Raw genomic sequence first — 11,359 nt, forward strand, 5'->3', positions numbered from 1 at the left:
TGGCAAACATGCCTCTGTCCTGTCTTTTTGGAATGTGTTGTTGGCACACCACCTTATCTTGGTGGAGGGGTTTGCGTGCCTGCGAGAGCCTAGGAGCTATGTTTTTGGGGGCAATAGCTCCTGGTAGGGTCTCCCAAGGCAAATTGGTCCTAGGTGATGGGCCAGACAAACAGTGATCCGTAAAGACCAAGATGAATAGATTAAGAACAGGGACACAGCCTCCCTTGCCCGGAGTAGGGTTATCGGGGCCTCACCCTGGAGCCAGACCTGGGGGAGGGGCTTCTTGGCGAGCACTGTCATTCATGGGGTCCGGCCAGGCTCAGCCCAAAGGAATAACATGGGTCCACTCTACCATGGGCCGTGGATCGGGTGGCAGCCGGGGTCGGGGGCCCTGTCGTTCTGATCCTCGGTTACTAAAACTGGCCTTTGGAACATGGAACGTAACCTCTCTGGTGAGAGAAGAGCCTGAGCTGGGGCGCGAGGTATAGTTGGGCTCACCTTGACACACAATATGGGCTCTGGAACCAATCTCCTTGAGAGGGGCTGGATGCTCTTTCACTCTGGAGTTGCCCAGGGTGAGAGGCGTAAGGCAGGAGTGGGCTTACTCATAGCCCCCCGGCTTAGCGCCTGTACAATGGGGGTTACCCCAGTGGACGAGAGGATAATTTCCCTGCGTCTTCGGGTTGGGGAAAGGGCTCTGACTGTTGTTTGTGCTTTTGCACCGAATAGCAGTTCAGAGTACCATGCCTTCTTGGGGACCCTAGAGGGTGTGCAGGAGAACACTCATTCTGGGGACTACATTGTTCTGCTGGGGGACTTCAACGCTCACGTGGGTAATGACAGTGAGACCTGGAGGGGCGTGATTGGGAGAAACGGCCCTGCTGATCTGAACCCGAGTGGTGTTCAGTTATTGGATTTCTGTGCCCGTCACAGTTTGTCCATTACGAACACCATGTTCGAGCATAAGGGTGTCCACAAGTACACCTGGCATCAGGATACCCTAGGCCGCATTTCAATGATCGACTTTATAGTTGTATTATCGGACCTGCGGCCATGTGTTCTGGACACTCGGGTGAAGAGAGGTGCTGAGCTGTCAACTGATCACCACCTGGTGGTGATTTGGATCAGACGGCGGGGGAGGATGCCGGACAGACCTGGCAGGCCCAAACGTATGCTGAGGGTTTGCTGGGAATGTTTGGCAGAGGAACCTGTCAGAAAGATCTTCAACTCCCACATCCGGCAGAGCTTCGACTGCATTCCAGGGGAGGCTGGTGACACTGAGTCAGAATGAACGAAGCTGTGGCTGCAAGGTTGTTGGTGCCTGTTGGGGTGTCAATCCCCGGACTTGGTGGTGGACACCCCGGGTGAGGGGGGCTGACAAGCTGAAGAAAGAGTCCTATCGAGCCTGGTTGGCTCGGGGGACTCCGGAGGCAGCCGTCAGGTACCGAGGAGCCAAGCGGCTCACGGCTTCGTGTGTGGGAGGAGTTCGGTGAGAACATGGTGTAGTGGAGTATGGACCGGATAACGAGATGAAGAAATCAAAATGAAGAAAAGAAAAGTTTTGAATTAAAAATTTTCCATTTTGATCAGGACCTTCTGTCTGCGACAGAATCCACATTCCACAAACCGCGGGAGTGCAAAGACCTTGCAGCCCCCCCACACACACGCACGCACATAAGATACATCAAAGACGGAGCGAGACACTTTCCAGCGACACCTGGCCCCCGGCCCCCTTCCTCTCTTCAGGAACTAAAAAGATAACAAGTTTATAATGCTTGTAAGAAACAGGAACCTCAAACAAAGAGGGGAGTTATAATCCCGTTTTATGACGAAGTGGCACCTCAATGTCTCTCGTTATCTCCCACGGGAATCAGCAGATGGTTAGAAGGGGTGACCTCGGTTTGAACACCCGTTGACTCATCCACACCGAACCAACGGCATGGACCAACAGCGACCCCAGGTGGACGTTTGCGAAATCACGTCTCTTCTAAGGCCGTCTAAATACATGATGGACTTAATAAAAATTTAATAAGTCTGTCTATGCAATATGTATAAATGTCACTCTCTGTGTCCTACGATGAACGTCCACCTTCTAATGAAATGGTGTGTATTACTGTTTCTATCATGAAAGGAAGTTTCTGTCTCTGAGTAGAAAAACGGATTAATGTTTTTCTAACATATCATTGTAAATGGGATGCAAACACAATGCACCCAAGATGAAATCTTATGTAAATGTTTGATATTAATAATCCAGGACGCTCATTGTTGTATAGTACTAACATGTATAAGAAATTTCAATACGCGAAATTTATATTCCTTCTGTGTGAATCTCTGATTCAAACTCCCCCTCCTCTCTCTCTCGTGAGAGTCACGTGAGCCTCGAACTCGCACCCAATCGGAAAAAGGACACCTCCCAATAGGGCGTGACCGCGCTGGCTTTGAAAAGAAGTTCAGCTCGGCACATCAGAAAAAAAAAGACATCAGGAGAGATCGGTAGAGAGACCAGTTGAGAGAACAACACAGGAAGAAGTTGAGAGAACAACACAGTTCAAGAAATTCAGAAAGAAATTCGAAGTGCTGCAGTTCAGCGGTTCAGCTCAGAAGATCGGAAGCTCAACTCATCTCAACTCTTTGTCTCTCTGACTCTTAACTTCCCTTCCGCTCTGAACACCTGCACACGGTCTCTTTGTTTCATCTCTTCAAGCTCCAAACCTCTCCAAGCGAGACGCTTTCTCCTCTTCACGCTGACGAACGAAAACAAAGAAGAACCTTAAAAGACTTCACTAAAGCTCACAAGAGACGTCTTGAATTAGCTAGAGTATGAAGCCTTACTAATACGTCGAGTGATTTGAATATCTTCTTTTCTTTTAATCGTGTTTATGTTTTATCGCCCAATCTAAGTTTAATCTCACGACTGATCAAAGCAGGTGAACTTATTCGTGGCCAGAGTGAGAAACACCGCCGAGATAGAAGAAAGTCGTCAAATAGAGCATAAGCCTATTGAATCGATTTTCAGTTCTGGATCTGCAGGAATCAGCAAAGTTTTCGTCTCTACGTCCACATAGTGGACTCTCCTACTCAGGACACTGAGCCAGAGGATCTTGACGCCGGCGCCATTACGCTCCGAGGCGACTCGACCAACAAAGAAAGAACTCCACGCTGGCCCAGCCTGGAAACTTCCGCGGGAGCGAAACCAAACAAGACGCCATCACTTCCAGGACCTTAGAGAGCCTTTGTACCCAACGAGTGGAGAGAATCGACGAAAAGTAAGCTAAACCTACACATCTCCAGAGCTGAAAATTGAATCAAGTCTCTTGATAAATTTTTGTATTAATTAAACCTCAGTTAGAAACATTTTATTCACAAGCCAGAGTGCCTAGCTTATCTTTAAAGTCAAATCGGTTTCCCCTGCGTTGATGCCGTGAGATTACAAGGTTATGCAATGTTAATTAAATATCTTTCCTCTTATTAATAAAACTTTCATTATTTGAAATTACAGTGTGTACAGTTTGTTCATTAAAATTCCTGAAAATCCTGAAGAACTCACTTAGCTTGACTATCATTCATTCTCAAACTAATTAGTAACGTTTTAATTGTTTAAGCCAATTATAAACTTTAATTGCTATCATTAGTCAAATATCAGTAATTATAAGAGTTTGAATAAGGTCAACGCTATAAACACAATATATAAATATATATTTCAAATATATATTCACATAGGTATCACGGTGTATGACCAACATACACTACAATGGAAAACGACTTTCGGTCAGCTCCGAGAAGTTTCTGGCAAACCATCAGGCGATTCAAGAGGGGAAAGTGGTTTTCCACCAACACTGTATATGGTGGGGGTGGGGAACTGTTGACCTCGACTGGGGACGTCTTTAGGTGGTGGAAGGAATACTTTGAGGATCTTCTCAATCCCACCAGCTCGTCTTCCGCAGAGGAAGCAGACTTTGGGGACCTCGGGGGGTGGGGGCTCGTTTATCACTGTGGCTGAGGTGGCCGAGGTGGATGAAGGCTGCCCGTTGCCACCGGTTCTGTTCATAATTTTTATTGACAGAATTTTTCCACATAGCCAAGTGGCTGAAAGTGTCTGGTTTTGTGGTCTGAGGATTCCATGTCTGCTTTTTGTTGATGATGTGGTCTTCTTGGCTTCATTAAGCCGGGACCTCCAGCTCTTGCTGTGCCAGTTTGCAGCCGAGTGTAAGCGGTAGGGATGAGGATCAGCACCTCCAAGTCAGGGTCCATGGTACTCAGTCAGAAAAGGGTGGAGTGCTCTCTCCAGGTTGGAAGTGAAATCCTGCCTCAAGTGGAGGAGTTTAAATACCTCGGGGTCTTGTTCACGAGTGAGGGAAAGATGGAGCGTGAGATTGACAGGCGGATCGGTGCAGCGTCAGCAGTAATGCGGGCTCTGTACCGGTCCGTTGTGGTGAAGAGAGAGCTGAGCAGAAAAGAAAAACTCTCGATTTACCATTCAATCTATATCCCAACCCTCACGAATGGTCACAAGTTTTGGGTAGTGACCGAAAGAACGAGATCACGGGTACAAGCGGCTGAAATGAGTTTTCTCCGCAGGGTGTCTGGACTCTCCCTTAGAGACAGGGTTAGGAGCTCAGAGAGACTTGGAGTGGAGCCGCTGGTCCTCCACGTCGAGAGGAGCCAATTGAGGTGGTATGGGCATCTGGTTTGGATGCCTCCTGGACACCTTTATGATGAGGTGTTCCAGGCATGTGCAATGGGGAGGAGGCCCCTGGGGCAGACCAAGAACACGCTGGAGAGACTACATGTCTCGACTGGACTGGGAATGCCTCGGTATACCCCTGGAGGAGCTGGAGATGGTGGCTGGGATAGGAAGGTGTGGGTTTCTTTGCTTTGACTGCTTCCCCCGCAACCCGGACCTGGATAAGTAGTGGATAATAATGGATGTGTTGTTGGCATCCACAGTTTGTTTCAGATCTATGTTCATATATCTGAAAGCAATCAAAAACAAACAGTAATATGTCAACAGCTACTGCAAAACATTTTCAGGAATACAGCATGTAAAATTATAAAGAAACTTTTGACACAGATGGGTGAAGATGAGTGTAAAAATATTTCCTTGTGTCAACTTAGCAAAGGCACAAAACAGCCTTTTTGGTGTGCACAAAAATCAGCAGCAGGCTAGAGCATGTCTGTGAACACAGAGCATGCATTGAGCAAATCACCATGAATGAAATTTAGACCCATATGAAAGGAAGTGTGGAAAATCACCAGGGCAGAATGTTACGTTGCTCCGACAAGGCTTCAGACGCCTCAAAGCAATCTGACTCATGATTTCTCAGCCCAGTCTGTATACCACAAACCCTTAGAAGCATGCATGCACACAGAACAAGATTATCATATCCCTCTACAACAAGAAACACCTATCTTCTTTTTACCATTTTTAGTTTACAGCATCACATTTTTGAACACAGATGCTGTCCTTCACATTGTGTGAATGAACCAACAAAAAAGCTTGGAATAAAATGTTTTACATTAACTTCAACTGAAAGTAAGGGTTTTCCCTTCTCTTGTAAGTTACTGTTTTTGGAGATACGTGTTTTTTATTAGACAGCAACAATATGTTGAAATATAGCAAGTTTCTAAATGAACTAGTCCTCTGCAAAACAATGAAGTTATATGTTTAATTTGTAGTTAAAACAAGTTTTTAGATATAAAATAATCCACAAATCCAAGTGGATTTTATTGTCATTTCAACCTTTTATAGTGTGAACAGTACATAGTGAAATGAAATAAAAGAAACTTTCCATCAGGACCAAGGTGCTATAAACCATCTCAAACAACACTACACTGCATAAAAACTCAAGGTGAGTAAAGGAACAGTAAAACCATAAATACTAGGGAGAGAAGACAGTGCAGTTTTGATCAGTCACAATTCACAAGAGTGAAAAAGTCATGAAATAAAGCGCAGTAAACTAGAATTATATTGTTGAAGGGAATAGAAATGTAAATTTTGTACACTGGTGTAAACATAGTACACTAATAAGCAGCGGATGGATAGCAGTGATTGTCCATTTGAGCAGTGCTTTATCTCCAGTGTGAACTGTGACTGATGAAATCCCCTCCCTTCAAACACAGCTACTGCAGTGACTCACTATTACCACTCCGGCTTTAAATGAAGTGTTGAACAGTGAACTTTCCTTTTTCATTTTATATATACTTGCTGCTAACTGAAGTAGCTGTGCTTTAAAGAGCATTTATGGGTGAAATGCTCAGCAAAGCTGCTAATAAACACAATCAGACTAATTCCTCTGAAACACTGGTAGAAAACACGTTGGAAAGTGAAGAGAACTGGAAACAAAAGGAGGTCTGTTCCGTAGATGTTGACATGACTCCCAGCAAAAAAGAAGGTTTAGTCACTCAATACACTGTTTATGAGCGCTGATCAGATCCAAATCTCAGTTGTTGGAAACTGTTTGGCATGCAATGTTCTTTCTGTCATTTTTTGACACACTATGTCATCAGTATATAACCAGTAAAACATTTGAACTGCTTCCAGTGTTTCTTGTTATGAGTGGTATAAACATACTTCAGGCACAACACGCACTTTTGTTTCATATACCATCACAGTGAGTCCATTTTGAGTAGTTTGTATGAAATATTTAGGTTCTCATATGCAGGCTTAAACACAGTGAGGGCAGGAATAAAAAATTACTTCAAACACTGAAGGTCAACACACATCTTATCTTCAGACTATTTAAGAAATAGGTTTTGAATCATTTGAATTAATATTTTTTTACAGCAGGAGGATCAAATCTATTCCTAAAGAAGCAACATTAAAAATGCTCAGAAACATTTAGTACAGAGAGCGAAATGGATGCTAATGGACCAAAATTTAATTCCAGGTTTCTTTGGACAACGTACACAAGCCTGGTTTTACAGATATTACAAACTGAGTGACTTCATAGTGCTAGGGTGACCAGATCTAAGATGGTGACAAAGAGGACACGCCCCTCGCTGCCGTTGTATGCTTAGCTGAACCTACGTGTGCTTTTAGGTCTTTTACACATTTATTTGCTGCACAAAACATGGGAATTTCTTTTTTTATTCATCCGAGAACTTACATGTACGTGTCGGCAATAGCTGCTCGAGATGAGGGTGGGTACATGAGATTTGCCTGACGTAAACAAGGACTACTGACGTGCAGACTGACCAATTAATTGTTTACAGAGAAGGTTATCGACCAATAACGGTAGCTCTACAGTCAGACCGTCCAATCAGAAGATTTTAGGCTACTTTACCACGCCCCCTTCTCACTCAAGCGAACCAATCGGAGTAGGGGAGGGCGGGACAAAAACGCTTTACGAAGTTCTATGTAAGCTCTAGAAAAACGAAATCCCGGACGTTTGTGAAATTCCGCCCGGAAATTTTTTAAGTCTAAAAAAGAGGACATGTCCAGATAAAAGGGGACGTCTGGTCACCGTACATAATGCTCTCTTGCTGTGTAGGTAGGAACAGATTGAAGAGGGCTGTGCTAGTGCATGTTCTCAATATCTTTGTCAAAGTATATATGTAAAAAGCAAAGCCATAATAATTCTTGTTTTATGCATTTGTGGATATATTCAGTTTTACACATTCACATACATTGCAGGAACAATGGGTTGGTGTGTTCACATTTCCAACCGTGCCTTGAGGGTAGGATGAGGTTTTATTATTGCAGGAATGTTGGCACATCTCATCTCCTGGCTTTTAAAAAATCTGGGATGGGAATGATGTGTTGTGTAATGTAATATCTCCCTGTTAACCCCTTAAATGACAAGGGTCTAAATGAGGATTTGCACTATAATTTCCTCTCAATTATATACCGTCCATTAAAGTCCAAAAGGAGGAACTGAATAATTCATAATAGCTTAATGTTTCACAAAACTGGTTTATAGCTCTGAAGATAAAGGGGTTAATTGTGCATTCTTCAGCTTACCTGCACATGCAGCATCATCTTGCCAGGTCTTGTGCTCTTTAGCAATGTACTGGGTGGAGAATAAGGTGATGCACTTTTTTTATTTCTTGTCCAACACCCTCCTCCTCCACTCACTAAAGAAACATATAAAAACTCTAAGTCCTCTGTCTTAGCTGTGCAGCCTTTCTCCCAGGAAAGAGCCTGATCCTTGCTCCCCGCTACCATGATGACCAGCAGTAGCCACACTTCTTTCTCCACTGTGGGTAGTGGAGGCTCCTTTCGGGGTCCCAGCATGGGTGGAACCTCTCGCCTCTCCATAATGAGTGGTGGAGGTAGCAGCCGCAGCGGTGCTGTCGGTCGTGCTCACAGTGTTTATGGGGGCTCAGGAGGGAGCGGAATGCGCATCTCCACAGTGTCAACATCCTATGGTACTGGTAGTGGTGGTGCAAGGCTTGGGGCTGCCGGTGGAGGAAGCTTTGGCTTTGGAGCCGGAGGTGGAGGTGGAGGAGGCTTTGGAGCCGGAGGTGGAGGTGGAGGAGGCTTTGGCTTTGGAGCCGGAGGTGGAGGTGGAGGAGGCTATGGCTTTGGAGGAGCTGACCTAGACCTTCCAGTGGAAACCAGTGAGAAGGCAACCATGCAGAACCTGAATGTCCGAATGGCATCCTACCTGGACAAGGTGCGCTCCCTAGAAAAGGCCAATGCTGATCTGGAGCTGAAGATCAGGGAGTTCCTGGAGAAAAAGACATCCCCCTCTGCCCGAGATTACTCTGCCTTCGAGGCCATAATCAAGGATCTACAGGACAAGGTATGGTTATGAAAATCTGTGACCCCTGGAAGACCTACATTTGCTAGTTCAAAGCTAGCAGAGAGTGCATTTGTTCATCTTTGGTGGTGGTGTGAGGACAGGAAAAAAGATGAAAATTGTAGCTGAGGCTATATATTAATAAATAGAATTTCATATTGTGCAATATTCCTATAGCAAAGAAGGCCAGCAATGAAAACATAGCTTTGTTAGTTTTATCCTACATACATTTATCAGATTACCTCTATTTATTTCTGAGGATTATTAAAAAAAATTAATATATAAACCATGTTTTAAAACTGAACTAAATGAAGAATGTTCTTGGCAAAAAAAATTTCCACAGATCCAGGAGGCAGCCAGAGTGAATGGAGGCATCTACCTGAGCATTGACAATGCTAAACTGGCTGCCGATGACTTCAGAACCAAGTATGCAACCACTGACACACATAGTCTGCACAGAAAATGTACTGAGGTGACGTGAGGGCTCCACTACAGTGTTTCTGAGAGATTTTGTGTTCCTGGTCAGGTATGAGAATGAGCTGGCCATGCGTCTATCTGTGGAGGCAGACATTGCCGGTTTGAAGAAACTCCTGGATGAGCTGACACTGGCCAGGTCAGACTTGGAGATGCAGATTGAGGGCCTGAAGGAGGAGCTTATCTTCCTCAAGAAAAACCATGAGGAGGTGAGTTCCAGAATAAACACATTCACAAATGCTGTTATAAGATTTCGGGCTGATTTTCTAAAGGCAGGGCACTACAGAATATCTCTGTGGGCAGATGCACAATATAGGTTCTAATAGATTCCCTTGAAAACAACATGATAGATGTAGTATCTACAGTGCAATCTTTGTGCACTGTAAAAACCAGCAGGTTGCCTATGTGGCCAATATCCTCTAGTCAGTAATATATTATATTAATCAGTACATTATCTCCATCTAGGAAATGGAAGCTATGCGCACTCAGATGACTGGTAACGTGAATGTCGAAGTGGCAGCAGCACCTGGAGAAGACCTAAACGGTGTCCTGGCTGAAGTCCGTGAGCAATATGAAGCACTGGCTGCCAAGAACCAGCGTGAACTCGAGAACTGGTTCCAAAAAAAGGTAACCATATGATCTAGTTTATGTTCAGGTTGTGGCCAGTCTAAAGATCTAGGGAGCAGTAACTTCTGATTTTAAAGTTATGTTAAAAGAGATGCTTTTTCTTTGCAGTCAGAGTCTCTGAACAAGGAGGTGGCCACCAGCACAGCAAACCTTGAGACGTCCAAGTCAGAAATCACAGAGATCAGACGGACTTTACAAGGCTTGGAGATTGAACTTCAGTCCCAACTTAGCATGGTAAACTATATTTGGAATTAGCATAGGATTTATATAGATTTCTGTACTGTCTGTCTTCATTTTAATTCCTACTCCAATTGTTTTAATTCTCATACAGAAAGCATCTCTGGAGGGGACTCTAGCTGACACAGAAGCCCGCTACTCCATGAAACTAGCTGGAATGCAAGCTCAGGTCACATCATTGGAGCAACAGATGTTGGAGCTCAGAGCTGATATGGAGAGGCAATCTCAGGAGTACAAGATCCTGCTGGACATCAAGACCCGTCTGGAAATGGAGATTGCTGAGTACAGGAGGCTGCTGGATGGAGATATTGGAGGGTATTCTTCTAATTATTTTGATCTTTACAAAACTGAAAATCTGTTAAATTCACATATATGACATTTTCACACTTGGTACAGAAGTTAAACTTATATACTGTGTTTTGCAGTGACGATGGCTTACAAAGTGGTCAGATTATTTGTCGTCTTCAACCCGCAAGGACCATAAACATGAAGATTGTGGAAGAGATTGATGGGAATGTGGTTTCTTCCACCACTAACTAAAGGCAGCCCGGAAATATTCATCATCATATCATAACATCAACCACATCTGCACTGAAATGAGAAAATAAAACTGCTCTTACAGAACACCTCTTGCTACTCCTTAATTATGTGTCTTTCATAAATCATTTTTTACTCACAAATGAGTTTGGTATAACAAATCTATCTTCTGTTTCCAGTCTAAAGTCATCTAATAGTTATTGAATACTTGTGCAATCATTTTAAATGAACTTAGCAGACTTTCTGAGACCAAGCATTGTCTTATGTTCCCTGAGTTTTTTATTTGTGTAAATACTATGGAGTCAGTGCTTTCGGTACAGTAATAAGAGTAGGTTTGAGCTGTGGAGAAACACAGAGGAAGTCCAACAGTGCTTAGGTCTGGGGAAGAATTTCATTATGTGACTGTCTTAGTTGTTTGTGTATCATGATGCTGGTGCATAAAACACAAGAGATGTGGTATGTGCTTGTGCACTCCATTGCTACCCTTTATTTGTGCCAGATCAAGACACTATCATGTAGTTGATTAGAAATCAACAGAGACAGTAAAGCATTACATAAAGCATGTAAATATATTTGGTATATTGTCCAGAAACAAGAACCTAGGAAATCATTCAATGTCACAGTAGAGGGTGTCTAAAATACATTTCATATATTTGTGTGATCATTAAAGCCAGTTTACCTTGATGTAAACAGTGTAGAATACTACATGGAATGTACATGCCATAAGAATACACCAGTATGAT

The 11,359-nt window shown here is 43.7% G+C and overlaps 1 protein-coding gene across 2 annotated transcripts; it reads left to right on the forward strand.

Moving 5' to 3' along the window:
* The first annotated feature begins 8,015 nt into the window (after positions 1–8,015).
* On the forward strand, positions 8,016–10,721 carry LOC136671409 (keratin, type I cytoskeletal 50 kDa-like). Of its 2 annotated transcripts, XM_066647073.1 has the most exons (8): positions 8,017–8,433; positions 8,464–8,744; positions 9,085–9,167; positions 9,268–9,424; positions 9,681–9,842; positions 9,951–10,076; positions 10,174–10,394; positions 10,505–10,721. In XM_066647073.1, the coding sequence occupies exons 1-8, from the start codon at positions 8,163–8,165 to the stop codon at positions 10,617–10,619; spliced, it is 1,416 nt and encodes a 471-aa protein (XP_066503170.1). In that variant the 5' UTR covers positions 8,017–8,162; the 3' UTR covers positions 10,620–10,721. The 2 variants fall into 2 exon arrangements, with proteins under 2 accessions (XP_066503169.1, XP_066503170.1); XM_066647072.1 differs by having other exon boundaries at positions 8,016–8,744.
* The last annotated feature ends 638 nt before the right edge of the window (positions 10,722–11,359 follow it).

This window comes from Hoplias malabaricus, chromosome 16, assembly GCF_029633855.1.
Source record: "Hoplias malabaricus isolate fHopMal1 chromosome 16, fHopMal1.hap1, whole genome shotgun sequence".
Classification (NCBI taxonomy): domain Eukaryota; kingdom Metazoa; phylum Chordata; class Actinopteri; order Characiformes; family Erythrinidae; genus Hoplias; species Hoplias malabaricus.

Coding starts and splice junctions, on each gene's coding strand:
- LOC136671409 (XM_066647072.1), top strand. CDS start 8,163: ATGATGACCAGCAGTAGCCACACTTCTTTCTCCACTGTGGGTAGTGGA. Junction 9,168..9,267: donor GCCGATGACTTCAGAACCAA/GTATGCAACCAC, acceptor GTTCCTGGTCAG/GTATGAGAATGAGCTGGCCA. Junction 9,843..9,950: donor AGAACTGGTTCCAAAAAAAG/GTAACCATATGA, acceptor TTTTCTTTGCAG/TCAGAGTCTCTGAACAAGGA.